This window comes from Lynx canadensis, chromosome E2 (genome assembly GCF_007474595.2).
Source record: "Lynx canadensis isolate LIC74 chromosome E2, mLynCan4.pri.v2, whole genome shotgun sequence".
In the NCBI taxonomy this organism is placed as follows: Eukaryota; Metazoa; Chordata; class Mammalia; order Carnivora; family Felidae; genus Lynx; species Lynx canadensis.
In genome coordinates this window covers 17,298,462-17,326,410 of record NC_044317.1, presented here as the reverse complement: position 1 = coordinate 17,326,410, position 27,949 = coordinate 17,298,462, and the positions used below count along the sequence as shown (strand labels likewise).

Sequence of the window (27,949 nt, the reverse complement as noted above, 5' to 3'; positions counted from 1 at the left end):
TGTGATCCCTTACAGGCATATCAAATTTAACCTTGAGCGAGGCACACTTTTTTGCAGCTTCATATTATATGATCAAGGGGCTACAGCCTCTGGCCCTGTCTCCTCTGTTCTCTTTGGCTAGGAGGCTTTTTCATTGTTTTTGTCCTTCCCAATTTTCACTCAAGGCTAATGAAGAAAGCAGGAGTAACTCCTCACATCTTCCCAGTTAGAAGGCATTATTTTGAACAAACAAAAGTTCGTACCTTTAAAGAGCTTATGGGGTACCTGGGGGCTCAGTCAGTTGAGTGTCCAACTCTTGATTTCAGCTCAGGTCATAATCTCAGGGTCATGGGTTCAAGCCCCGCGTTGGGCTCTGGACTGAGCCTGGAGTCCGCTTAAGATTTTCTCTGTCTCTCTCCCCTGCTTGCACTTTCTGTCTCTCTGAATTAAAGATAGATAGATAGATAGATAGATAGATAGATAGATAGATAGAGCTTATAACAAATATAATATGATGGTTGCTATTCATACTAAATGCAGGTCGTGAATTTTATGCACTATTTTTTAAAATAATTTTACTTTTAAAAATAATGTTCATCTTTGGATTTTTGCTGTTTCTTTTCCATTTAAAGCAGCTTCCTTAAGTCCTTTCCTTCCCTTTTTGGGGGAAGTTGGTTGGGCATCCGACTTTGGCTAAGGTCATGATCTCACGGTTTGTGAGTTCAAGCCCTGTGTCAGACTCTGTGCTGAGCCTGCTTCAGATTCTGTGTCTCCTCCCCTCTCTGTCCATCCCATGCTTGTGCTCTGTCTCTGTCTCTCAATAATAAATAAATGTTAAAAAAAAGTTTTAAAGTTTTTACTTTTTTATTTGGAATAGTATTTTTTTAATGTTTTTGAGAGAGAGAGAGAGAGAGACAGAGCATGAGCAGGGGAGGGACAAACAGAGAGGGAGACAGAATCTGAAGCAGGCTCCAGGCTCCTAGCTGTCAGCACAGAACCTGATGCTGGGATCAAACCCACAAAGCATGGGTTCATGACCTGAGCCGAAGGTGGGACACTTAACCAACTGAGCCACCCAAGCACCCCTTTAATTTATGTATTTTGAAAAAGAGAGAGAAAGCAGGGGAGGTGCAGAGAGAGGGAGAAAGAGAGAATCCCAAGCAGGCTCTGCAGTGTCAGCGTGGAGTCCGGTGTGAGGCTCAAACTCACCAACCATGAGATGATCATGACTTGAGCCAAAATCAAGAGTCAGACACTTAAATGACTGAGCTACCCAGGCATCCCACATCAAGTCTTATATCATATATGGAATTTTATTGCTCCTCAGAAGAAAAACATGTTGAGACAGCAGTTTCTAAGAAGTGAAACTTTGCCACAATTCCTCCTTTTAGACCTACTACCTCAGGCCTTTCCTAACATAGATTTAAAATTCTTTCAGAAGCACAAATTCTTTACAGGGACAGATGATTGATTAATTTTGGTTTGTGGAAAGAAAGGATCTTAAGTTAGTGCATTGCCCACAAACTAAATGAACTGACTGCTGATTTAAGCTTTGGGAAACTTAAAACATTTAAGAATATCCTGTTTTAAACCGAAGCCAGATATTTTCAGATGATATACCAGCATAAGGAAATCTACAGCATGGGCCCCTTCAATGATCCATCTCAGATGAATAGTCTGTGGCTTAAGCAAGTATTTTTCCACTCTCCAGTTTACCACATCTTTCTTGGCATCAAATTACCTTTCTGCTTAATTTAAATTGTTTAACTGTTGAGTTGAATTCAGTTATGGAAGTAGTAATGGAAATTATTCAGTGATGTTACCGCTGCATCATTCACATATGTTCAGTTTTTATGTACTGATAATCTTGTTTTGTTTCCCTGAAGTTGCATTTTAAATTGGCTGTGTACAGAGTGGCACCCTTAGCAAAGGGGAATCCACATATGCATGACCCAGTTTACTCTCAAGGGAAGAAATATTCAATAATTTCTCTGTAATTGCCCTCAGTTCTATCCCAGGGAAGAGGTCGTTACTGGAATTCAAATTTCACAGATACTTCTTGTGATCCCTCATAAGGCAGAGAGAAAGACCAGCAGTTTTGTCTTCCTTCTTTCCTTCTCCCTCTCCCCATTGATCCTTGGGTGTGTGTTCTGGCATCTTGTTTGGTGTGTGTGACATAATGGCTTTTTCTTTTTTATTTTTATTTTTTAAAGTTCTATTTTAATTCCAGTTAGTTAACATACGGTGTAATATTAGTTTCAGGTGTATAATATAGTAATTCAACAATTTCATACTTCACTCGGTGCTCACTACATCCCCAACACTTATTTAACCCATCTCCCCCCACCCCCCATCCCCCCTGCTCCTGTTACCTCCCTTCTGTTAACCATCAGTTTATTCTATATAATTAAGGATCTACAGGGGCCTCTGGGTGCTCAGTTGGTTAAGGGTCTGACTTTGGGTCAGGTCATGATCTCACAGTCCCTGGGTTTGAGTCCCACATCAGGCTCTGTGCTAACAGCTCAGAGCCTGGAGCCTGCTTGGGATTCTGTGTCTCCCTCTCTCTCTGCCCCTCCCCCATTCGTGAGCACTCTATCTGTCTCAAAAATAAATAAACATTAAAAAAAAAAAAGAATCTACATCTTGATTTCTCTCTCTCATATGTTTTTCCCTTTGCCTGTTTGTTTCTTAAATTCCACATATGAGTGAAATCATATGGTATTTGGCTTTCTCTAACTTATTTCACTTAGCATTATACTCTCTAGCTCCATTCATGTTATTGCAAATGGCAAGATTTCATTTTTTTTATGGCTGAATAATATTCCGTTGCATGTGTGTGTGTGTGTGCCATATCTTCAATGACCCTTGAGTTGCTTCCATATCTTGGCTAATGTAAATAATGCTGCTATAAACATAGGGGTGCTTGTATCCCTTTGAATTAGTGGGCTTTTTCTTTTAATTGGATAATACTATCTTTCCCATTTTTTCTTTCCTACATCTAACATTTACAGTCTACTACTTTGACATTTCACACACATGATCCCCTAGTGATCCCAAACACAATTTCAGGGTTCTGGTAACTTTAGATGAATTTGAGAGAGGAAAAAGGTAAGTAACTTCTCAAATAAAAAGATTTTATTGTAGAGGCGCCTGAGTGGCTCAGTAGGTTAAGTGTCTGCTCCTAATTCCAACTTGGGTCATGATCCCAGAGTTGTGGGATTGAGCCCTGTGTCAGGCTCTGCACTGAGTGTGGAGCCTGCTTAAGATTCTTTCTCCCTCCCTTTGCCTCTCTGCTCTCTCTGTCTCTAACAAAACAAAACAAAACAAAAAAAGAGAGAATCTATTGTATATTCATGAAATCCTGTCTTTCTATTCAGGCCCTTTGCATAGTTATGCTATTAGGAAGTGTTAATGAATATGGGAAGCCGTAGTACTTTTGGGCATGTACTTAAAAAAAACTTGTGTTGTGTGTATATATTTAAGGCTGCTTAATTAACCATTATAAATGTCAAGATTCTAATGCTATTTAATCATTCTTTAGCTATTCTTCAGTATAAACTTGAAATAAAAAAGAAGCAAGTTATATTGAAAAGGTTTTCCCATGTGGCCTCTGTTGTTGGGGTTTGTTTTACTTGGATTTGTGGATTAAGGCTAAAGCTAAATTTGGGATAACCTGTGCAGGTATCTTTGGAGTGCACAGAGACAATCCCTTTACCTGATTATATGTTATTACTTGAGGGCAGGAACACTGTAGTATGTGTCTTATAATGTCCTGCTCACAACTCATGTGACATGTTTGATGCATGATTAAAATCTATTTGTGGACTTTCTTTAACTCACTTCTTTTATTTTTAAATTTTAATTTTTTATTAGAGAGAGAGAAAAAAAAACTAGCAGGAGAGGGGCAGAGGGGAAGTGAGAAGAGAATCTTAAGCAGGCTTCATGTTCACCTCAGTGCCAAACCCCACTCAGGGCTGGATCCCATGAACCTGGGAGCCAAAATCAAGAGTCAGACTCTTAACTGACTGAGCCACCCAGACATACCTAACTTAATTCTTATAAAATATACATTTATGCATTATCTGAGGAAGTTTGTGATCTGTGTTTTTGTAGTGATCTCAGACTCTGCTTTGAAAGAAAATTCTTTTGTAGTTTTTAGAGCCCTTCTTTCCTTTTGTACACTTGCCTTGGTAGCTCTTTAAGGAGGAATAATCCTTAACAGCCAGGACTACGTTTCATGGTGGCTGATAACCCTTAACCAATCTTTCTTTTCTTTTCTTTTCTTTCTTTCTTTCTTTCTTTCTTTCTTTCTTTCTTTCTTTCTTTCTTTCTTTCTATTTATTTAATGTTTTTTTAAATTTTTTTTAATGTTTATTCATTTTTGAAAGACAGAGAGAGAGCACAAGCAGGGTTGGGGCGGAGAGAGAGGGGGACACAGAATCTGAAGCAGGCTCCGGGCTCTGAGCTGTCAGCACAGAGCCCGACGTGGGGCTCGAACTGACGAACCACGAGATCATGACCTGAGCTGAAGTCAGACGCTCAACCGGTGGAGCCGCCCAGGCACCCCTAATGTTTATTTATTTATTTTTGAGAGAGAGAGAGAGAGAGAGAGAGAGAGAGAGAGAGAGAGAGAGAGTGCAAAGCAGGGGAGGGGCAGAGAGAGAGGAAGACACAGAATCCGAAGCAGGCTCCAGGCTCCGAGCTGTCAGCATAGAGCCCCACACAGGGCCCTAATCCACAAGCTGTGAGATCATGACCTGAGCTGAAGTCAGATGCTTAACTGACTGAACCACCCAGGCGCCCCTAACCAATCTTTCTTTCTTTTTTTTTTTTTTTTTTTTTTTTAACCAGGGGAAAGCGCGAACGCAGTCCCTAGCCAATCTTTCAATAGCAGATCACTGCTTTCCACCTTGAAGCCTCTACTCTAGCCTTTCCTACCTACTTACATTTCTCTGAATGTTTCATGTTCCTCCTTGCCTCTATGCTGTAACCCCAGCCATGATCACTCATTTCTACCCTGTCTGCCTGAGGCACTTCTGCTTATCTTTCAGAGATCAAAGTGTCCTATGTGAAACCTTTCCTGACTGGCTCCATCCTATCTTCTGTCTTCAAAGTAGAGTATTCTTTTAGGTTACCTTTTTTACTTTGTATAATACATTTTATATATATTTCTATAATCATGCTTAATTATTTGTTCATTGGTAAAATATAAGAGTACTAACTAGTTATGTGCTTGGTCTTTCTTTCCATCTTTGCTATTTAATGGCAGAGTGGCATGTTGTTTTGTTTTGTTTTACCTTCTCTAAGATGTTGGTTTCCATTTGTAAAGTGGGGTAATGTGACCCCAACTTGTTGTGAGATTAAATGAGATTATACACATAAAACACGTAACTCTTTTTGGCACATACAACATAGATGAGTAGTGAGGATGGTGATTGCGTAATTATGTCTTCTATTGTATTTTGAGCTTCTTGAAGACATGGAATGTCATGTTTCATCTTATGTTTCCCAGTATTTTGCCTCTAATAGGTTTGATCTGTAAATGCTGATTCAGTGAGAAACTAACACCATGAGAGCTTTATATCTATTTTCTTTTATGTTCCTACTTATGTACTTCTTGTCTTCTTCCTTATTCCAATAGGCTATACTATGAGAAATACTATTATTTTAAGATTTTTGTACAGTGTGTTGTGCCTTCAGCACAAATAAAACTCTAAAAAAATATCGATTTTAACCCTTAGTAAGAATTACTTACCAATAATTATAAATTCAAATATGCTTCAGAGGCCTTGGGTGGCTCAGTTAAGCATCTGACTTCGCTCAGGTCATTATCTCGAGGTTCAGGAGTTTGAGCCCCACATCAGGCTCTCTGCTGACAGCTCAGAGCCTAGAGGCTGCTTTGGATTCTGTATCTCCCTCTCTCTTTGCCCCTCCCCCACTCACACTCTGTTTCCATCTCTAACTCTCAAAAAAATAAACATTAAAACATTTTTAAAAAATAAATTCAAATATGCTGTGTTCAGGGTTAGAATAGGATTTCATGACCTAAGGGTCTCAGGAGTTCAGTATTTTACCACAGTTTTGGATCTATGAAGCGCATTTGTAAGTTCTTGTAGAGTGAGGGTTATTTTATGTGAGAACAAGGAGCCACATTATTGTCTCTTGGGGAGGGTGCAGATTATTGAGAAAGACAAAAGTAACTGGACACTTCTAATTTTGCATGAGGCTGGGGAGCCCGACATATGTGTTGTCAGAGATTTCCAGGTTATTTTTTTTTTTTATTTAAAAACGAGTTAGTTAACATACAGCGTAATTTTAGTTTCAGGTATACAAAATAGTTATTCAACCCCTCCATACATCACCTGTGCTCCGCGCAAGTGCCCTCCTTAATCCCCATCCCCTGTTTAACCCATCCCCCCACCCACCTCCGCTCTGCTAACCATCAGTTTGTTCTCTATAGTTAAGAGTCTGTTTCTGGGTTGCCTCTCTCTTTTCCCTTTGCTTGTTTATTTTCTTTCTTAAATTCCACATATGAGTGAAATCATATGGTATTTCTCTTTCACTGACTTATTTCGCTTAGCATAATACTGTAGCTCCATCCATGTTGTTGCAAATGGCAAAATTTCATTCTTTTTTTATGACTGAGTAATATTGTCGTGTGTGTGTGTGTGTGTGTGTGTGTGTGTGTGTGTGTGTGTAACACGTCTTCTTTATCCATTAATCAATCAATGGACCCTTGGCTGTTTCAGAATTTGGCTCTTGTAAATAATGCTGCTATAGACATCAGGGTGCATATATCCTTTTGAGTTAGTATTTTTGTATTCTTCCAGTTCTTATTTTTAACCTGCATAAAAAAGGGAGACATTTCCTATTAAAGATCCCATTATGGTTCATATGTGTATGCTTTCCTACTCATTCTAGGCATCCTCTTTGCATTATTGCTGAGATAATATTTATTTCACACTTTTGTACTTTTGGGATTTCTACCAACAGAAAATAAAAATATAATTGTAAAATTAGAGCACTGAGGCATTTTTAAAAATTAGTATGTATGGTATCAAAACATTTTATCCAGTCACTGAACATTTCAGCAGAATAATCCAAGTTTAAGAATTATTCAATTTTCTCTTCTTTTAAGAGGCTTGTATTCCACTTAAATTTTCAGCTTTATTTTGCTCTATGTCCTTTGTGTGATGTGATGGGCTTATACATTCAAGAACACAGGTACTGAGAGGACCCTTTTTTTCTCAGAGCCCTAGTCTCCTTTGTGAACTTTATCTCCTTAGCTCTCACAGTTCTCTGATGTGTATAGGTCAGACTCAGAAAGTCACTACGGTCATTGTTCTGAATTCCCATCACATGTAATCCATTATGCTCTATGATAATGCCCTTGGGAGGAGGTCTTAGCCAGGTTTGTTCACTATTCATTTAATAAACACTGAGCACCTGCATTTCGACAGATACCATGCTAACTTCTGAACCTGGTGGAAATGATTGTCAAGTTCTGCATTAGGTAATAACAGTAATTTCTCAAATTTGTGTGGCTTTTATAATTTCTGAAATCATTTTCCATACTTTAATTTACTTAATCTTCACAATAACCCCTTAAGGATAGGCTTTACAGGGGCGCCTGGGTGGCTCAGTCGGTTAAGCGTCCGACTTTGGCTCAGGTCATGATCTCACGGTACGTGAGTTTGAGCCCCGCGTCTGGCTCTGTGCTGACAGCTCAGAGCCTGGTGCCCATTTCAGATTCTGTGTCTCCCTCTCTCTCTGCCCCTCCCCTGTTCATGCTCTGTCTCTCTTTGTCTTAAAAATAAATAAACGTTAAAAGAAAAAAAGGATAGGTTTTACATATAAAGAAACTGAAATCTAAAGAAACGTCATTAAGACACTTACGGAGATATAGGTTCTAAAGGGATGGACACGTGGAAGCGCAATCTTTTCCAAAAAGGAATAGCTTTCTTTTGAAAACTTGTATTCTTTTTTGTTAATGTTTATTTATTTTTGAGAGGGAGAGCACGCACAAGCAGGGGAGGGGCAGAGAGAGAGGGAGAGAGAGAATCCCAAACAGCCTTGTCTGCGCTATCAGCACAGAGCCCGACATGGGGCTTGAACTCACAGACTGTGAGATCATGACCTGAGCCGAAATCAAGAGCTGGATGCTTTTAACCGACTGAGCCACCCAGGTGCCCCTGAAAAATTGTATTCTTACCTCATGATTTTTATTTAGTTTTCACTTGGCTGGGGCTACTGTGCCACTATTCTAACTACCCTCTCCCCTGCCATTGCTGCCATGGTCATGACAAGGAAGGAGACAGTGTCTGTGACTCTTCCAGCCCCACTGTGCTTCTGATGGCTCAGAAAGCACCATGTGTATCAGATTGGGTGTACTAGTGAGTTAAACATTGATCTCTGATTATTTTTTTTAAAGTCTTATGTCTCATATAGAAAAGGTGAATTATAACAAGGTGAAAGGACTCTGGCTGAGTCTTTAAAATATATTAACGGTAGAGTAGTAGTAATAAAATTACCTTTCTGCAAGATTGTTAGCCAGCTAGTTATGATTTTACACTATCTAAAAAACCAGAGGCGCCTGGATGGCTCAGTTGGTTGCATGTCCAACTTCAGCTCAGTTATGATCTCCCAGTTCGTGAGTTCTAGCGCCCAAATGGGCTTGCTGCTCTCAGCACAGAACCTGCTTCAGATCTTCTGTTGCCTTCTGTCTCTCTCTGCTCCTCCCCCACGTGCGCTCTCTCTCTCTCTTTTTTTATGTGCACTCTCTCTTAAAAAAAAACAAACATTAAACAAAAATTTAAAAATATAAAAAGATAAAAAGGCAAACTGAAAGCTGAGGATATATTCGGGAAAAGATGACATGGGTTTTTAGCCATGGCTTTGCCACAGATTGTATGTCTTTGAAGAAGTTTTCTTTTTTCTCAGCCTCACTTTTCTAGGGTTTTAGTTTAATTCAACTAATTACAATTAATTTTAATTTTAGTTTAAAAATGAACAGGTTGGACTGAATTATCACTAAGGTGTCTGCTAGCCCTACAATTTGTAAGTTATCTATTTTTAGATTAGTATTTGTCCCCAAGACACTGGACGAATGTGAGTGAGTAAGAAAGACAGAGAGAGAGAGAGAAGGGGCCAAACATAATACACTTGAAATTGATAGCTATTTCATTAATCTCTAAGTATAGTAATTTATTTAGGCTATATTGAGTGTACCTCTGTAATTCATGTGTACTTACACTGGTGAATCTTTCTTCTTTCCTAGCATAATCTCCAGGAGAGAGAGAGAGAGAGAGAGAGAGAGAGAGAGAGAGAGAGAGGAGGATTTAGCATGCATAAAGATAAATACAATCTCAAGATAAGCCCTCTTACTGATTATAGGAACCTAATATTAACACAGATTGACTGTCAGTTGCAAGGGCAAACCCTCAAATGTCCAAAGCTGCTCTGTAATAGTACCTTAATGGAAACTTGGAATTAAATATAGATGCCTTTAGAATGACGGTATTTTTTGCTTTTGTCATTATTCTCACACCTCAAATTTACTCTGGCTCATTAAGAATGAAGTAAAAGTGGGTGGGGGGAATGGGAAAATGTTGATCAAAGGCTACAAACTTCCAACTATAAGGTGAATAAGTTCTGGGGATCTATTATTCAGCATGAGGACTATAGTTAACAATACTGTGTTATATATACTTGAAAGGTGCCGTGAGAGTAGATCTTAAGTTTTCTCACCACACAAAAAAATTCTAATTATGTAAGATGATAGATTTGCTAACTAACCCTATGTGGTATTCAGTTTCAAATCATTTAAGTCATTTTGTAGAATGTCAATTTCAATTTGTCTGGTTTTATCATGAATAGACTGAGCTTATTAGGTGTTTATAGCAAGAATGCCACAGAGGTGATACTTCCTTTTCAGTGTATATGAGAACATAGGGCCCATGACATCAATATGTCTCAATACCAGTGTTGTAAATTTTGATTACTGTCAGGTTTCTCCGCATAATGTTACATTTTCCCCTGTGTAATTAACAGATATCTTGGGGGAGATTAATTGAAACTGCAAATATCCTGTTACTCTTTAAACTTTCACCCTTTACTCTTTAAACTTTTCAGTAATTTTAGGATTCATCAACGGGTCATGCCTGTCACAATTATTATTATAGTGGTCTAATGATGATTTTCTATTTATCTCATTCTTTTACACTTATTAATTGGAATTGTTCTCTAGGAGCTGTCCCTTCTCCCCCCATTTATTTATTTGTTCAATTATTTATATCAATATGGACTCATGGCTATTTTCTTTATTTTATAGGTTATAATTCCATGCCACTATGATTTATTTTGAGGCTCAAGTGTTCCAGCTTTTGTTTTCATTACTTTTTAATTTAAAAAATTAGTAAAAAATTATCAGTGAATACATTTGTTTGATGTGGACTGAGTAATGGATTGCACTTCAGCTCAGCGTTCACCAGTTGATTCCTATGAACTCTGACAATTTTCAGGCTACTAAAACTGACTCCTTAGCTGTTTGTTACATAAGAATGAGGGGGAAGAGAACATGAACACATCTTTGTCTCTTCTCCTCTTCCTGAACTCAGTTAATCCTGCCAATTTGGTCAGAAAATCCCTAATGACAACAAAAGCTTGGCAGTTACGAATAGCAGTTCTTTTGTACAATAAAAAAAATTACCAAGTGTTTAAAGATATGGAAACTTGGATGGCATTCTCCTTCCCCACTGGTAACTCTGACTGGATGTGCAGGATGGAGTGCTTGCTGACCCCTTGAACACAGCTATTGTGCTTGCTTAATATTGTGTTTCCGTCTATAGTTATCACTTAGGTGCTGATCTAAACAAACCATCCGGTGTGTCCAGCGAGTCCAGGACACATCCACTTAGCAACAAAAATAAGGATAAGGATTTCCTTGAAGCTTAAACAGCTAAAAAATTTTTTTTTGGTCTAATGGGAAAATGTTACTGTATTAGCATTTTTATTAAGTATTTTTCAATTGTTTTATTTGCTTTTGTTATATCCAATTGTATATAACATTTTATTTCTATTTCTCTTATAGCATTTATCACATTTTGTCTTTTTTTTTTTAAGTTTTTTTAACGTTTATTTATTTTTGAGACAGAGAGAGACAGAGCATGAACAGGGGAGGGGCAGAGAGAGAGAGGGAGACACAGAATTGGAAGCAGGCTCCAGGCTCTGAGCCATCAGCCCAGAGTCCCACATGGGGCTCGAACTCATGGACCGTGAGATCGTGACCTGAGCTGAAGTTGGACGCTTAACCGACTGAGCCACCTAGGCGCCCCACATTTTGTCTTTTATAATTTCTACTTTATTAGTTGGTCTTTTTGAGGGTACATGTTTTCTTTTTCCTTCTCAACTACACAACATGAGGACAGAATATATATATCAGACATTGTAAATATCCTATATGCTTAATACATAAGAGAGAGTTCTTTGTTGATGAAAGAGGGAAACATAGTTTTTAAGAGTAAGAAATTATTTTTTATCATTTATGTTAGGAATAGATGAAAGCCTACTGAGTTTATTGAGGAAAGGATTTTCTTATAAAGGAATTTTTTAATCCATTACTGACCTCTCGTAATAGGATTAAATTTTTATGTCACTGCGAGAACTGTGTATCCATAAGCCATGTGTTTAAGTAGATAATAGTTTATTAAGGAGAGTTTTGTTCTAATGGCAGATTTGTTCAAATAGCAAATTTAGCTGAGGAGAACCTCAACAAAGATGATACATACAGAAGTTATGTGATAACCTATAGTATATGGAAGGAGTGACCCGGTCCCACATATCCAAAAGGCACCTAACAGTGTTGAGCAATAATCCTTTATCCAAATATTTGCAAAAACTTTAATCTATATCTATTAACAACCTTTATTTATTTATTTTTTTTGTGTGTGTGAGAGAGAATGTGTGTGAGCAGGGGGCAGGGGCAGAGGGAAAGAGAGAGAGAATCCCAAGCAGGCTCCACTCACAGAGCCCCACCTGGGGCTTGATCTCATGAACTGTGAGATCATGATCTGAGCTGAAATCTCGAGTCAGACGCTTAACTGACTGAGCCACTCAGGTGCCCTGCAACATTTTTTTTTTTCTTTAAGTAATCTCTCTATCCATCACGGGTCTTGAACTCGCAGCCCTGAGATTAAGAGTTACATGCCTCATCAACTGAGCCAGCCAGACGACCCATTATTAGCAACACTTTTTAACTGGATTTTATTACACATGCCATAAATACTTTTCATGATTCACCAGGACAGGGAAATTAGGACTACAAAAATATATCTATATTTGTGACAGAATTTCTCATACTTCATCTAACCACTATTTACAGCACATCTTCTGTGTGTTAGTGATCGCTGCTACCAACACTATTGATAATATTGCCAAATTTTGACTAATGGATAAAATTCATTTGTGTAGTAACTAAGCATGCATATATTTTTTTAACATTTATTTATTTTTGAAAGCCAGAGACAGAGCATGAATGGGGGAGAGGCAGAGAGAGAGGCAGACACAGGAGCAGGCTCCAGGCTCCGATCTGTCAGCACAGAGCCCGATACGGGGCTCAAACTCATGGACTGCGAGATCATGACCTGAGCTGAAGTCGGCTGCTTCTGAGCCACCCAGGCGCCCTCTAAGCATGCATATTGTTATAATGATGTCATATGGAGTGGGGTACAACTTACTCTAAAGGGTTAGAAGCAAATGTAATGTCAAGCCAGGGTCACAGAAAGATTGTGTGCATACTAGAAAAACACATGGATTTTGCCTCATGAATGTGCAAGAGAATGTATTCAGGGCCCTAAATAGTCCTGCACAAATTGCAACATAGCTCTGACAAGTGACTAGAAGGAAAAAGTAAAAGAACCACAGATAGATAAACACTATAGAAGTGATGTATTGTAATTATGGTGGACTTTTATGGTGTCTTGAGTTTAATCCCTTTAGTGTACCTTGGTCAAGTGGAAGAGATGGGCAAAACAGAAACTGTGACACATGACAAGTACCATTACAGTGATAAGGGGAGTGTTACAGGAATATAAATGAAGAAGGCTATGTGCTGTCAAAATTGGTCTTTTTGTGAAAGGGGAGACAAAGAACAATTGCTGTTTTTCTGGAGATATCTTCACTACCATCTCCAGATTTTCATTAAATAATTAACATTAAAGTTGCATAATAATCCCATTCTGTAAATCATTTTTGTTCAACACCCACTATTTTCCAGGCTCTCAAACAGTTTACTTTTATTTTATTAGTTAATCTTATTTAATCCTCTCATTTACTCAGTAAAACTGGCATTAGGATTAATATTAGAGTTTTATAGATTAGAAATTGGAAAAATGAAATTATTTGTCCAAATCACAAAGTTTGTAATTGGCAGAACTGAACTTCGAATCTGGTCAGTTCAAACTCAAATCTTAGACTCTATCTACTATACTCCCTCCAAAGTATGTTGTAATAATTGCACGCACACGTACACACTAGTATTCAGTACCTACGACACTCAAGCACAGGCCTAGGTACCTTTCGTTCATTATCTCATTTAATACCTACAATAGCCCTTTAGGAATGGTATTTTATGTTTTATAAATGAGGAAACTGAGGCTCAGAGAGGTTAATTATGTGCTTCAAACGTCCCCAAAAGCAAATGTGATATCAAGACTTGAACTGAGAGTCATTTGACTTTAAAGTTTGTTGCTCTGCTTTTTATACTTTAATGATTTTATAAAAATGATGCAAAGGGCATCGATTATAGGTTAATGCAAGTGCATTATAGGATGTGAGCTGTGGGTCTAAGACAGTTCGATACTGATACTCCATTTTTTTCAGCATTTATTGAATAGTGACTTTCCTGCCACTATTGCCTAATTTCTGCTATTGAATCTATTTCTGAAATTACTTTTCTAATTCATTTTTATTAACTGGCAGCATGTGTTTTAAAGTTAACTTTAATAGAACACGTGCTTATTATAAAAAGCTTAAACATTATAGGAACAGTTAACTCCAAAAAGAAGTCCCCGGAGCACCTGGGTGGCTTAGTTGGTTAAACATCTGAGTCTTAATTTTGGCTCAAATCATGATCTCACCTTGGTGAGATTGAGGCCTGTGTCCAGCTCCTCACTGGGCGTGGAGTCTACTTAAGCTATTCTCTCTCTCTCTTTCTCTCTCTCTCTCTCTCTCTCAAAAACAAAACAAAAATAGAAGTCCCTATAATTGCAGTGCAAATATAACTGCTATTAGCAAATTGGCATATTTTCTTGATCACTGTGTGGACATACTAACTATATAATTTTTGGGGGAATATAAAACTGAGAACTCGCGGGGCGCCTGGGTGGCGCAGTCGGTTAAGCGTCCGACTTCAGCCAGGTCACGATCTCACGGTCCGTGAGTTCGAGCCCCGCGTCAGGCTCTGGGCTGATGGCTCAGAGCCTGGAGCCTGTTTCCGATTCTGTGTCTCCCTCTCTCTCTGCCCCTCCCCCGTTCATGCTCTGTCTCTCTCTGTCCCAAAAATAAAATAAACGTTGAAAAAAAAAATTAAAAAAAAAAACAAAAAACTGAGAACTCGCTTTTGGCACTTGGAAACTCTGATACCCTTAGTCTGGTCCTTAGTTTTATAGTGTATGAGTCATTTTATGGTATTTTATAAAATATGGTAGGGTTCATTTTTTTTCCCACAAAAAACTAGCCTCTATTTTAATATTTCAGCAGGAGACTAAGAAGCAGTATCAATTATTCCTAACCAGTCTCCTCCTTCTTATGCAGCTTACTTTTCAAATTGCCTCTGCTTCAATGAAAATGAAATTAAATGAAGTCCTATCTTTCTATTTTTTCTAATCCTGTTAGGTGGTCAAGACTTTTCTACTGTTGTCAATTTTCCTCTCTCTCTGCTTTGTACATTTTGAAGTAAGCAGAATGGTCTGAAACAGATTGGAAGGCTGTTTCTCATAAAGTGATACTTCTTTTTATTAGGAGAAAGAGAAGTACTAAAAGTGGAATTGACTCATAACAACAGAGATAGAACATAGAAAATAAATACAAATCTCAACACCAAAAGGAAAAGAGAAATATGTACTACACTTGATGTTAGCCAAAAGGCCGAGAAGCAATTAGGAAAAGAAAAATATGTAATTTGAAGTCATTTTTCAGATGCAGTGTTTCTCAGTTGTTGGATTAGTTATATATAGGATTTTAAACACACATACTTAATGTATGGCACTTTCCACAGGGAAGTTTGCTGGTAGCTGTCTTCCTTACAGAAACATTTAAAAATGCAAACCTAAGATGTTTAAAACTTTTTTTAATAAAAAGTTGAAAAGCTTGCATATTTTTTTCCAGTTTGAGGAAACATTCTAAAGAAAATCACCTTTTAAATTCACTTAAAATATATTTACTTTATAAATGACCCACAGCTAATTTTACCATGTAAGATTAGTAGTTAAAGACTACCAAGGAGAAATTATACAGTAAGGAGTCCAAAGACCCAAATTATTTCAATTTAGCGTTTTGTTCTATGCTTGTACATATCAAAGTGTGAAAGCTAATACTTTTGTACAAAAGTAATAGATATCCATGTTAGAATTTGATTGAGGCCTAAAAACTATATCATTTTTTTTGCCAGTTTGCATAATTGTATTATAAAAGGCTATACTTCAAAAATCCTGAAATTTTAATTACTGGGAACAAATTTCAGAGCTACCTTGTTTCTGTCTTATTTAGACTCATCCCACTATTGCTCAGAGGTTCCAAAAGAAACTTGATTCTCCTTGTCTTTCTAAGAGTAATTTGAGATGCTTGAAAAGGATAGATCTCCTATTTTTATTGACTTAGAAAGGGCTTGGATTGAATGGAGAAGGAAAGATGGGTAATGAAATGAATTGAAAATCGCAGGACCAACATGAACTATAGTTATTTGTTTTAACTGGAAAATGTAGAAATTGTATCTTACAAGCACATGAACTGCTTCTGAGGACATGCTTGGGTTCTGTACTGGGAATTTTTCCCTCCTGGTGACTAGCAAGAAGGAATGAGCTAACTTCACAGGGTTAAATAAGGCAATAATGAGAAAATAAGTATGACTTTGGAAATGATGGTACAGCAAATCCAAAGTATTATAAATCAAATTTGTATTAGATCTGAGGTTCAGGTGATCATCTTGTTATTCCTCACTGTTACAGCCTCATAAATCATTCCTCCCATGTCTTCAGACAAAGAAAATATAAAGAAACATGAATTTCCTGCCTTTTTCTCTTTTATTTCTTTAATGTTTATTTTTTTTTTGAAAGAGAGAGACAGAGCACGAGTGGGGCAGGGGCAGAGAGAGAAGGAGACACAGAATCCCATGCAGGCTCTAGGCTCTGAGCTGTCAGCACAGAGCCGGATGTGGGGCTTGAATCCACGAACTGTGAGATCATGACCTGAGCCGAAGTCGGACACTCAACCGACTGAGTCACCCAGATGCCCCTATTTTTTATTTAATTTTTGGAAATGTTTATTTATTTTTGAGAAAGAGGGGCGAGGGACAGAGAGAGAGGGAGAGAGAGGATCCCAAGTAGGCTCTGCACTATCAGCTCAGAGCCCGATGCAGGACTCGAACCCGAGAACTGTGAGATCATGACCTGAGCCGAAGTTGGATGTTTAACCAACTGAGACACCCAGGTGCCCCTCATGTTTTCTTTATCCATTCATCTATCAATGGACATTTGGGTTGCTTCCACATCTTAGCGATTGTAAATAATGCTGCAGTAAAAATGGGGGTGCATATATCTTTTCAAATTAGTGTTTTTACTGTTTTAGTTTTCTTTGGTAAATAGTAGTGGAATTATTGGATCATACGGTATTTCTGTTTTTAAATTTTTGAGGAACCTCCATACTGTTTTCCACAGTGGCTATACTAATTTACATTACTTCCAGTAGTGCATGAGGGTTCCTTTTTCTGCGCGGTCTTGCCAACACTTGTTATTTCTTGTCCTTTTGATTCTAGCCATTCTGATGGGTGTAAGGTGTTATCTCACTCTGGTTTTGATTTGCATTTTCCTGATGATAAGTGCTGTTGAGCATCTTATCATGTGGCTGTTGGCCATCTATATGTCTTCTTTGGAAAAATGTCTATTCAGGTCCTCTGCCCGTTTTTAATTGGATTATTTGGGGTGTGTGTGTGTGTGTGTGTGTGTGTGTGTTGAGTTTTGTAAGTTCTTTATATATCTCCTATATTAACCCCTTATTAAATATATCAGTTGGAAATATCTTCTCCCCTCCCATTCAGTAGGTTGCTTTTTCATTTTAATTGTTTCCTTCACTGTGCAAAAACTTTCAATTTTGGTGTAATCCCAGTAGTTTATTTTTGCTTTTGTTTCCCTAGCCTCAGGAGACATAGCTAGAAAATTGTTGCTTTGGTTGATGTCAAAGAAATAACTTCTTACGTTCTTCTAGGAGTTTTATGGTTTCAGGTCTCACATTTAGGTCTTTAATCCAAAATAAGATACAGATTATTGGGTTTTAACTAAACTTTCTATACTACTGGTTTAGATACTGGATGGCTAGAAAAATGCTTATGCTAATGCTAGCAATGAAAACAATGCACACAGGAGAGGATTAAGGATAATGAAGATTAGTTCACAGTTGGATATGTTGATGTTGAAGGGCTGGGACAGCACCCAAGTGGCAGGAATTGGGACCAACAAGAGAAACTGGTTCTAGAGATCCATGTTAAATTTGGGGATCTAGCATTGAAAGTTGCTAGGGACTAGAGGACAAAGTGCGAACAATGCGCTAAAATTGGAGCCTTGGGGAGCAGCTACATTGCAGGTATGTGAGGAGAAACAAGGCTTTTGAAAATAAAGGCATAGAAAGGAGGAATAAAAACAGTTGATGGAGCACACCGTCACATGTTGAAATGGGCAAGATTAAGGATTGAGAAATTTGGATTGAGTGAGTAAGAAAACATTAGTAACTCTTTCAAATGCAGTTTTATTCAGGAAAGGTTAAAGAGCAAAAGGAGAAAATAGAAACAAGCATAAACTTTTTTTTTTTTTTTTCCAAAATGTGGTAAAGAGAGGAAGGAACCAAGTCAGGGTTAGTAAGATCAGAGCATGGCTTTTTCAGTTGGGTGAACTTGGAACTATTGTAGGCCAGTATTTTCATGGAGTTCTTTTGTCTCACGAGTCTCCTGTCTCTTTTGCTGCTCATTCTCTTCTCCCTCGTCCTTTAATAGTAGAGAGTCCTCTTCCACATCTATGCTTACTTCCTTGGTGGTCGTGCTGAAAGTCTTCCATTTGCCCCTCTAGGTTCATTCTTCCTTCTCTACCTGCTTTCTTTCCCAGGAGGCTGACCTGCATGAATTGCATCAACAAGCTGCTTTGCCCTTTGGCTTTTGTTGAGTTTGGTCAATGTAGAGTCCCAACAGGAGGGCCTGGAGGGAAAGGACAAAAGTGAAATTGGAGCATTTATCCCCTTGGCTCCCAATCTAGCTGAATTGACTGAAGGTCACTTAGTCAGCCCCCTACAGTACTCCCCTGGGTCTGGTAACCACTTCCTCTCCTGGTTCCTTTAGGCCTAGGTATGTAAACAGGATATCACACTCTGTTTTTCCTTGTGTTTCCCTGAACTCTTGCCCACAACTTTATAAATTGTCTCTTTATTAAATCCTGTGCCATTCATTCATTTGCTGCTGGGACCCTGACTTATACTGTAATCTTTTCCAGTTTTATGACTTAAAGTATTAGCCATATGCCAGTTGTCCCCACATTTAGAGCTCGGGTTTACACCTCTCTCCTGAACTTCAGACTCATGTATCTGGCTGCTAGTTAGATTGGTTGTTTAATACAGGTATCAACTCACTAATCTTTCTTCCTGAACCTGCTGATGGCAACTCTGTCCTTCCAGTTGTTTAGGGCAAAAATCTTAAAATTATTCTCCATTTCTCCCTTTTTCTCACCACCCCCCCCCCCCACTCCTGCCCCATCCTATCTGTCAGGATATGTAAGTAGGTCTACCTTTAGTAGAGAATCTCACCATTTCTCACCACATTCATTCCTGTCCCCTGGGTCCCCCTACCATAATCTTTCACTTTTTTTTTTAAATGTTTATTTATTTTTGAGAGACAGAGAGAGAGAGAGACATAGAATCTGAAGCAGGCCCTAGGCTCCAAGCTGTCAGCACAGAGCCTGAGGTGGGGCTTGAACTCACAGACCATGAGATCATGACCTGAGCCAAAGTCGGATGCTCAACCAACTGAGCCACCCAAGCGCTCCATTCCTTCCTTCCTTCCTTCCTTCCTTCCTTCCTTCCTTCCTTCCTTCCTTCCTTCCTTCCTTCCTTCCTTCCTTTTTCTTCCTTTCTTTCTTTCTTTCTTTCTTTCTTTCTTTCTTTCTTTCTTTCTTTCTTTCTTTCTTTCTTCTTTCATTTTGAGAGAGAGAGAGTGTGAGTAGGGGAGAGGGTCAGAGAAAGAAAAAGAGAGTGAATCTCAAGCAGGCTCCACACCCAGCACAAGCCTGTTGCGGGACTCAATCTCATGGCCGCAAGATCACAACCTGAGCCGATATCAAGTCAATGCTTAACTGGGTGAGCCACTCAGGTGCCTCGGTAATCTGTCACTAATAATTGATCTTCCTCCTTTTGCCTTTTTCCTCTTTCATTCTATTTTCAGTATACTAGTGAGAACGATTAAAATACAAGTTAAATCATGTCACTCCTTTGCTTCAAACCTCCCTATATATTACCATTTCAGAATAAAAGCCAAAAGTGCTTACAGTGAACCTAAAAGTCACTACATGATCTGCCTCCCACTCCCACTGTCTCTGTGACCCCAGTTTCTACTCTTTCTCCCTCCATTACCCTGTACTAGTCACACTGACTTTCCTTACTGCTTTGACACTGTTCTCCCTATGAAATGCTTCTCCCAGATATCTGCATAACTAACTCCCCCACCTCCTTTAAGTCTTTGTTCAAATGTCTTCTTAATGAGGCTTACCCTAACCACCTTATTTAAAATTGCAAATTGAAAAAAATAAAATAAAATTGCAAATGGACCCCCCCTTGCAGCATTCCTGATCTGCCTTCTCTTATTGTTTTTTTTTTCCGTAACACCTAACATCTTAAAACATACTATATAATTTACTTTTTTTTCTTATCTTTTAATTATCATGCAGTAAAACTGCCTTTTTTCCCCCTCTCATGGTATACAGTTCTGAGTTTTAACACACGTATAAATTATAATGACCACCACAGTCATAATACAGAACAGTTCCATCCTCCAAAAAATGAATCACATCTTTCCCATTCCTAACCCTGGCAACCACTCATCTGTTCTTAGTCACATATTTTTGTCTTTTCAATAATGGGAACATTAGAATGTAACCTTTCAACACTGGCTTCTTTTACTCAGCATAATATCTTTGCGATTCATCTAAGTTGCTCAGTGTATCAATAGTTCATTACTTTTTATCACCAAGTAGTATTCTACTTATTAATTACATTTATCCTTTTTTTTTTTTGTATGTCTTGTTCATGGATTTATTATTCTAAGTTGCTAAAACAGTTCCTGGCATATACCAGGAGTGCAGTGAATTAGTGAATATGCAATGTTGCTTTAAAATAGAAAGGTATATTGGGGCGCCTGGGTGGCGCAGTCGGTTAAGCGTCCGACTTCAGCCAGGTCACGATCTCGCGGTCCGTGAGTTCGAGCCCCGCGTCAGGCTCTGGGCTGATGGCTCAGAGCCTGGAGCCTGTTTCCGATTCTGTGTCTCCCTCTCTCTCTGCCCCTCCCGCCGTTCATGCTCTGTCTCTCTCTGTCCCCAAAATAAATAAACGTTGAAAAAAAATTTAAAATAGAAAGGTATAGTGGAACCATAATCACCCTGAATATGTTTAGGGTTTATAGTGCCAATCCCTAGATTGTGCAGTCTACTCAAACCCCAGATGACAGGATACTTGAGCTGAAAGACACCAGCAAGTTGAGAATGTAAAAGACTTTTTACTGAAAGTAAATAATTCCTCCCTAATGTTTCCGGTGGCCATCTAGGAAAATAATGGCACCATTCTGCCTGCATTGTGTGATTCATTGGTTTCACTTAAACTCATAGTAAAGGTCACCAGGTTAGGTAAGAAAAGGATAAGTGTTAGAGATAAAGAGGAAGATAATTACTGTATGAGAGATGTTTGGAAGAAATGGTGTTTGGAGGAGAAGGTAAAAATCTCTAGTAAAGGATATTTACTAGAACACTGGTGTTTACAGCGGTAAGTTATGTCTGCATTATGAAAAAAAAAATCATAAAATGGCATTCAGCTCAAAATCTGATGTTGCCTAATGCCCCAAAGCAGGAAAGCAGAGTACCTCATTAAAATACATGGGCCTCCTTTAAACCTGAGCATGGAATTCAGTAAGAATCAGTTGGATCTTGGATCCCATCCAATGCATTATAGTTTTTGAAGCTCATCAAGATTTTAATTTAAGGTGGTTCCATGTTTAAAGTTTGAGCAAGGTTTCAGAATAAATTGTCTTCATTTCTTAAGTTTTATAAATTATATGGATTCATAAGAATGTTGGGGCGCCTGGGTGGCGCAGTCGGTTAAGCGTCCGACTTCAGCCAGGTCACGATCTCGCGGTCCGTGAGTTCGAGCCCCGCGTCAGGCTCTGGGCTGATGGCTCGGAGCCTGGAGCCTGTTTCCGATTCTGTGTCTCCCTCTCTCTCTGCCCCTCCCCCGTTCATGCTCTGTCTCTCTCTGTCCCAAAAATAAATAAAAAACGTTGGAAAAAAAAAAAAAAGAATGTCAAATATATAGAACTATATTATAAAAAGAAGGCAGTCTTACACCTATATATAAGCACTGTTGGTATTTTGATGAAAATCCTTCCAGACATCTCTCCAGAGGCATACATATACAGTACATGTATATGTTTTTGTCACTCTAATGACAAAAGGGTTATAAGGATGCTCTTAGGGTGCAGGGAAGCCTCTTTCATTTTCAGTAAGTGTGATAAACATCTAAACACCTAAAACACTACAAATAGTGTTTAATTAAACATTTTGAGGATGATTTTCAGCTATCAGGCAAAATGAGATAATTGTGAAATATATTGAGTTCTGAGTCGACCTGACTGCCATGAAGGGGTGTAGTAGACTCTTTACTTATCTAGCCAGGTGTCCATTTTAAAGTACTGTGGTAACTGGAGAGGTCTAATAAGACTAAAACAGAACACTGTTAACTCCCCACCTTTCCCAAATCTCAGGTAAATTAGAAACAGATGTCTAGGGGTACATGGTTGGCTCTGTTAAGAGTCCAACTCTTGATTTTGGCTCAGGTCATGGTCTCACAGTTGGTAAGATCAAGCCCTGCATCAGGCTCCGTGCTGTTAATGCTTGGGATTCTCTTTCTTTCCCCCTCTCTTTCTACCCCTCCCCCTACTAAGTAAATAAATAAACTTAAAAAAAAAAAGAAAGAAAGAAAAGAAACAGTTCTTTACCCATTATGGATGACCAGTTAGATTGGGATATGGGCATGATTGTCATCAACTCAAGTGAAACTACTGCTCTTTCATAAGGCCATGAAATAGGCTCTTTACGTATGTCAGTTTAAACATACGTGCAGTCATCAGTTCAGTGATCGACTGTGTTACTGAATAAACTTCTGAGTATATCGTGAAGGGTCCTTTTCCAGCCACTATAATATTCAAGAGTAGTCATTTAGAATGCCTATAATTTCCTTTCATTGGTAGCCCAATAGTGGTTATACTGTCTTAAATGTTCAGAAAACAAGTCTCTACCATTGGCAGTGACTGGAAACTTAGGAATTTCTGCTAAAGTTCTTGTGATCTAATTCTTTCTTGAAAGCATAAAACTAAAAAATGTACTGAAATGCCTGAGTCAGCCACTCAAGGGATATACTGGCTGCACCTCTGCTCATTTTTCTAGGATGAAAAAATCTCCTTGGTGACCCGAGGCAGCTAGCTTTTACCTTCTCCACCTGGAAATGCACATATTATAACTATGCATAGAAAGCACCCACACACATACAGAAACACCCATAAACTATATCTACATGCTGGCATTAACATTGTCACATTTTCTAGGATTATGCTTAATTTCAGCAGATCTTGTTTAATAATTTACAAGAAAATAATTTCATTTTTCTACTGATGGCTGTTAAAATTTTTTAACTTTTCTAACTGTTCAATTTAGAGAAGGAAAAGAAAGGCATGTATTATTTATTGAATTTTTAGTATATGCCTGAAGTTTTTACTTGTTTAGTGTTGCTTCCATTTTATAGGTGAGGACCTTAGAACAGTCAAGTGAAGTCTAGTAACTGAGTTCGAAAACACAGTTGGTATTTGATCCAGGTCCATCTGAGTCCAAAGCATGCTGTAAAATGAGCTGTAGAATGGGCTTATAAAAGACTTACCAATATTATTAAATGAAAAAAGCAAGGTGCAGAACAGTAGTTATTATACACTACCATTATGTGAAGTAATGTACACGTGTGTGTGTTTATTTTTACATACGCTTAGCATATCTAGCATACCCTTCAAAGACCATATGGTTGCCTCAAGGGATGGGAACTGGGCTGCTAGAAATCTAGACTTTTTACTATAAAATCTTTTATACTTTTTGAATTTTGTTTTGTGTGTGTATATTAGTTGTTCAAAAAACAAAATATTTTAAATACTGTTAAGCATGTTTTTAGAAACATCTGAAATTATTTTTTAGGTTTAGTAATCTATTTGTTATTAGTTTCTTAGGCTTGTAAAGCTTCTAATGCTGTAGAATATTAATACTAACTATTATGATATTGATAAACATTGATAATGATCATCTTTCTAGTTTTTTGATTCCCATGATACTACTCTGATGACCTACCACATTAGAATTTGAGAGGGAAGTAGAATACTGATAGATCGTGATAGCAGAGGTAATGATAACTGATGCGTCTGCATTCAACTATTTACATTTTTAATGCGATTTGAAATTTTAATAAACTGCGGTTTATCTGGTTTTTGAAACAAGAACCCTATGCCTCAAATGACAGTAGTCTCCAGTCATGACTGAGGTAAAAGAAGTATTTTATGAATCCTAAAAATGAACTTAAAAAGAAAAAAGTTTTCCATCTACTAAAAGCTGTGTTTTAATTTGGGGCTACCATTAATCAAAATACCTTATCTTGAATACACTTTATTTTTGTACTTGTTTGTACTTGTTTTCAAATCTGTAATGATGTTTACATAGCTGTCTCCCTTACTAGATGGGGCATTCTGTGAGGGCAGGGTTCTTGCTTCATTTGTTACTGTATTTTTAGTGGCTAGCCTAATTACTGACACATGGTACGTAGCTAAAGATATTCATTGTGTTGAATTGAATTGAACTAGAGATACTTAGCTTAGTTGGGAGAAGAGAGAGAAAAATAATCTCAGTCTTTAGATAATTGAAGGATCCTCATGTGGAAGAGATTAAGTTTTTTTCTTTTAAAAAAAAAAATTTTTTTTAATGTTTATTTTTGACAGAAAGAGAGAGAGAGAGAGACGGAGCATGAGCGGGGGAGGGTCAGAGAGAGAGGGAGACACAGAATCTGAAACAGGCTCCAGGCTCTGAGCTGTCAGCACAGAGCCCGACACGGGGATCAAACTCACAGACCGCGAGATCATGACCTGAGCCAAAGTCGGACGCTCAACCGACTGAGCCACCCAGGCGCCCCAAGATTAAGTTTTTTTCTGTATGGCTTCAGTGGGTAGGCAAACCAATGGTGGAAGTTTCAAGAAGTTTGTAAATGTTGAGTTGTCTAAAGCTAGGTAGCACTGTCTCAGGAGGTACTGAATCTATCACCAGAAGATTCATTCGTGGCTGGTTAACTATGGAAATCAAGTATTTATTTAATTGTTCATTTATTTCTTTACTCATTTATTCAAACATATATTGAGCACACACTGCTCTAGGTGTTGGATATTAAGACAGAATAAATCATAATTCCGCCCTTAGGGAACTCAGACCCAGCAAGCAAAAGGAAGTATTAGCAAGGATTACAACCCAGGGTGCCAAGAGGTTGTTATAGAGGTGTAATGGTAATACCCTGCAGAGAGTTGACAGGAAAGGTTGCCGAGGAGGTGACTTTGGAGTAGAGTTGACCAGAAAGACAGAGAGGAGTCCTAAGCAGAAGGAACAATACATGCAAAAGCTCAAAAGTTAAACTTTTTTTTTTTTCTTTCAACGTTTTTTATTTATTTTTGGGACAGAGAGAGACAGAGCATGAACGGGGGAGGGGCAGAGAGAGAGGGAGACACAGAATCGGAAACAGGCTCCAGGCTCCGAGCCATCAGCCCAGAGCCCCATGCGGGGCTCGAACTCACGGACCGCGAGATCGTGACCTGGCTGAAGTCGGACGCTTAACCGACTGCGCCACCCAGGCGCCCCTCAAAAGTTAAACTTTTTAGAACACAGTAGTGGTATTTCATTTGGATTATGTGGCCTCAAAATACCCTCTAATCCTAATATTCTGTGTGCTAGCTCTTTAACTTAGTGTATTTTTTTCACTTCCTGGCAGATATTATGTGTATGTGTGTATTTCAGTTGTCATTTTTTCATAGGAAGCAAAAACAGTAACCTTCTTCTTTGATTTTTGTTCATAGTCAAGTTCATCCGAGAAGTAACACCATATATCAAGAAGCCATCATTAGTATCAGATCTACCGTGGGAAGGTGCATCTCCTCAGTCACCAAGCTTTAGTGGCAGTGAGGACTCTGGTTCTCCAAAACACCAGAACAGCACCAAGGACAGGAAGGTCATCCCTCTCAAAATGTGCTTTGCTGCTAGAAACCTAAGCATGCCGGATCTGGAAAACAGGTGAGCTGTACCTAAGAAGAACATCATTTACAGCTTTATAAACTTAAGGACATGTTGCAATATAACTTATGTATATTTTTAATAATATGACTGTTGACTAAATTATACAGAGGAAAACATCAGCCTGAGATGAGTGAATAATCTTTGGAGTTCCATATTTAAATTACTTCACACACATATGTACATGTACTTATATAGAAATATTTTGGAAAAACAGGTAGGAAATTTAATGGTGGTTACTACCAGGGAGTGAAATAGGATTAGAAGGTAGGAGAGGAAGGGCTTCTGCTCTTCATTTTATATTTTCTGGAGTGTTAGTACTTCTCTCACTATGAAATTACTCTATAATTAAAAAAAATCTTGTTAAATTCTTTTAAATGTCCCCTTAGATGGAAACTCCTTATATTGTGGTTAGTGTATAGAGTCAGAGATTTGATCATAGGTATGGCTACATCAATTAGCAATGTGACCCTGGCAAGTTAATGTCTCTTGAGTTTCCATATTATTTTTTTTAAAGTCTGTTTATTTTTGAGAGAGAGAGAGTGCAAGTGAGGGAGGGACAGAGAGAGAGGGAGACAGAGGATGCAAAGCTGGCTCTGTGTTGACAGCACAGAGCCTGATGTGGGGCTCGAACTCATGAACCGAACTGTGAGATCATGACGTGAGCTGAAGTTGGATACCCAACCGACTGAGCCACCCAGGCGCCCCTTGAGTTTCCTTATTTGTAAAAAGAGAGAGCTGGATTGAATAATTTTTTTTTAAAGATTTTATTTTCAGGTAATCTCCACACCAAATGTGGGGCTCACACAGCCCCAAGACCGAGAGTTACATGCTTCACTGCCCAAGCCAGTCAGTGCCCCCAATCTAATTTTAAAGCAACCAATGTAATTACTGATTCAGTATCAATGTTAATTTATTTATTTTTTGAGAGAGAGAGAGAGCAGAGGATCTGAAGCAAGCTCTGTTCCACACCGATGGCAGAGAGCACCATATGGGGCTCGAACTCACAAACTGTGAGATCATGACCTGAGCTGAGGTTGGACGCTTAATGGATTGAGCCACCCAGGCACCTCTGGATTGGATAAATTCTTTTTTCTTTTTTAATTTATTTATTTTTGAGAGAAAGAGAGAGAGAACAAGGGGGGGAGGGACAGAGAGAAAGGGGGACAGAGGATCCTAAGCAGACTCTGCACAGATAGCAGAGAGGCCTGATGTGGAGCTTGAACCCACGAACTGTGAAATCATGACCTGAGCCGAAGGCAGCTGCTTAACCGACAGCCACCCAGGCTCAGTTTGCTTTCTTTTAAAAGTTCAAGATATTATAGAAATTGTTTTGAGTTACATATAGGTTTATTTTTGACAGATTGTGTGCATGTTAAATCATATTTAAATACAGTAAACGTTAGTCTTTAATGAAATGCTCTATTTTTTTCATTAAATAAGAATTTAATTTGTAAAGAATCACTTCTGCCTCTTAAGCCAAAATTAGTTTTTTTCTTCAAATGAGATATACTTATATAGAGCCTTTGGTTAATCATGGACCTAAAAAAATTAGTAGGGACCACAAAGAAGGAACTAGAATAGAGAAACAATGTGATAAAGAGCGAACAGCAACTAAATTTATCAACTGGTTGTCAGGCCGACCAAAGTTTTCAGGCTAAGTCTCTTCATTGTAAATCGTTTCTGAGAATGAGAATAGACATTTGTTGTCTTAGTCTGTTTTGGCTGCTGTAACAAAATACCATAGACTGAATGGCTTATAAACAACAGAAATTTATTTTTCACATTTCTGGGACAGGATAGGAATCTAAGATAAGGCGCTGGCAGATTCAGTGTCTGGTGAGGGCCAGCTTCCTGATTCATAGGTGGCTATCTTCCTGCTATGTCCTCACACGGCGGAAGAGTCTAGAGACCTCTCTGGGGTCTCTCTTATAAGAACACTTATCCCATTCGTGAAGTCTCTGCTGTCATGAACTTATCACCTCCCAAAGGCCGCATGTCCTAATATTATCACATTGAGGGTTAGGGTATTAACATATGAATGTGGGGGGCACAAGCATTCAGTCTATAGCACCCTTAGTGCTGCTGATATAGCT

General features: G+C 38.4%; 1 protein-coding gene across 1 annotated transcript in view; it reads left to right on the top strand.

Annotated features, from left to right (window-relative positions):
• The window catches only part of SNTB2 (syntrophin beta 2), a 106,177-nt gene that overhangs the window by 20,760 nt on the left and 57,468 nt on the right, over nucleotides 1-27,949 (top strand). Inside the window, exon 2 of the mRNA XM_030297761.1 lies at nucleotides 25,640-25,853. Coding sequence (XP_030153621.1) covers nucleotides 25,640-25,853 — 214 coding nt within the window. The remainder of the gene's footprint in view (nucleotides 1-25,639; nucleotides 25,854-27,949) is intronic.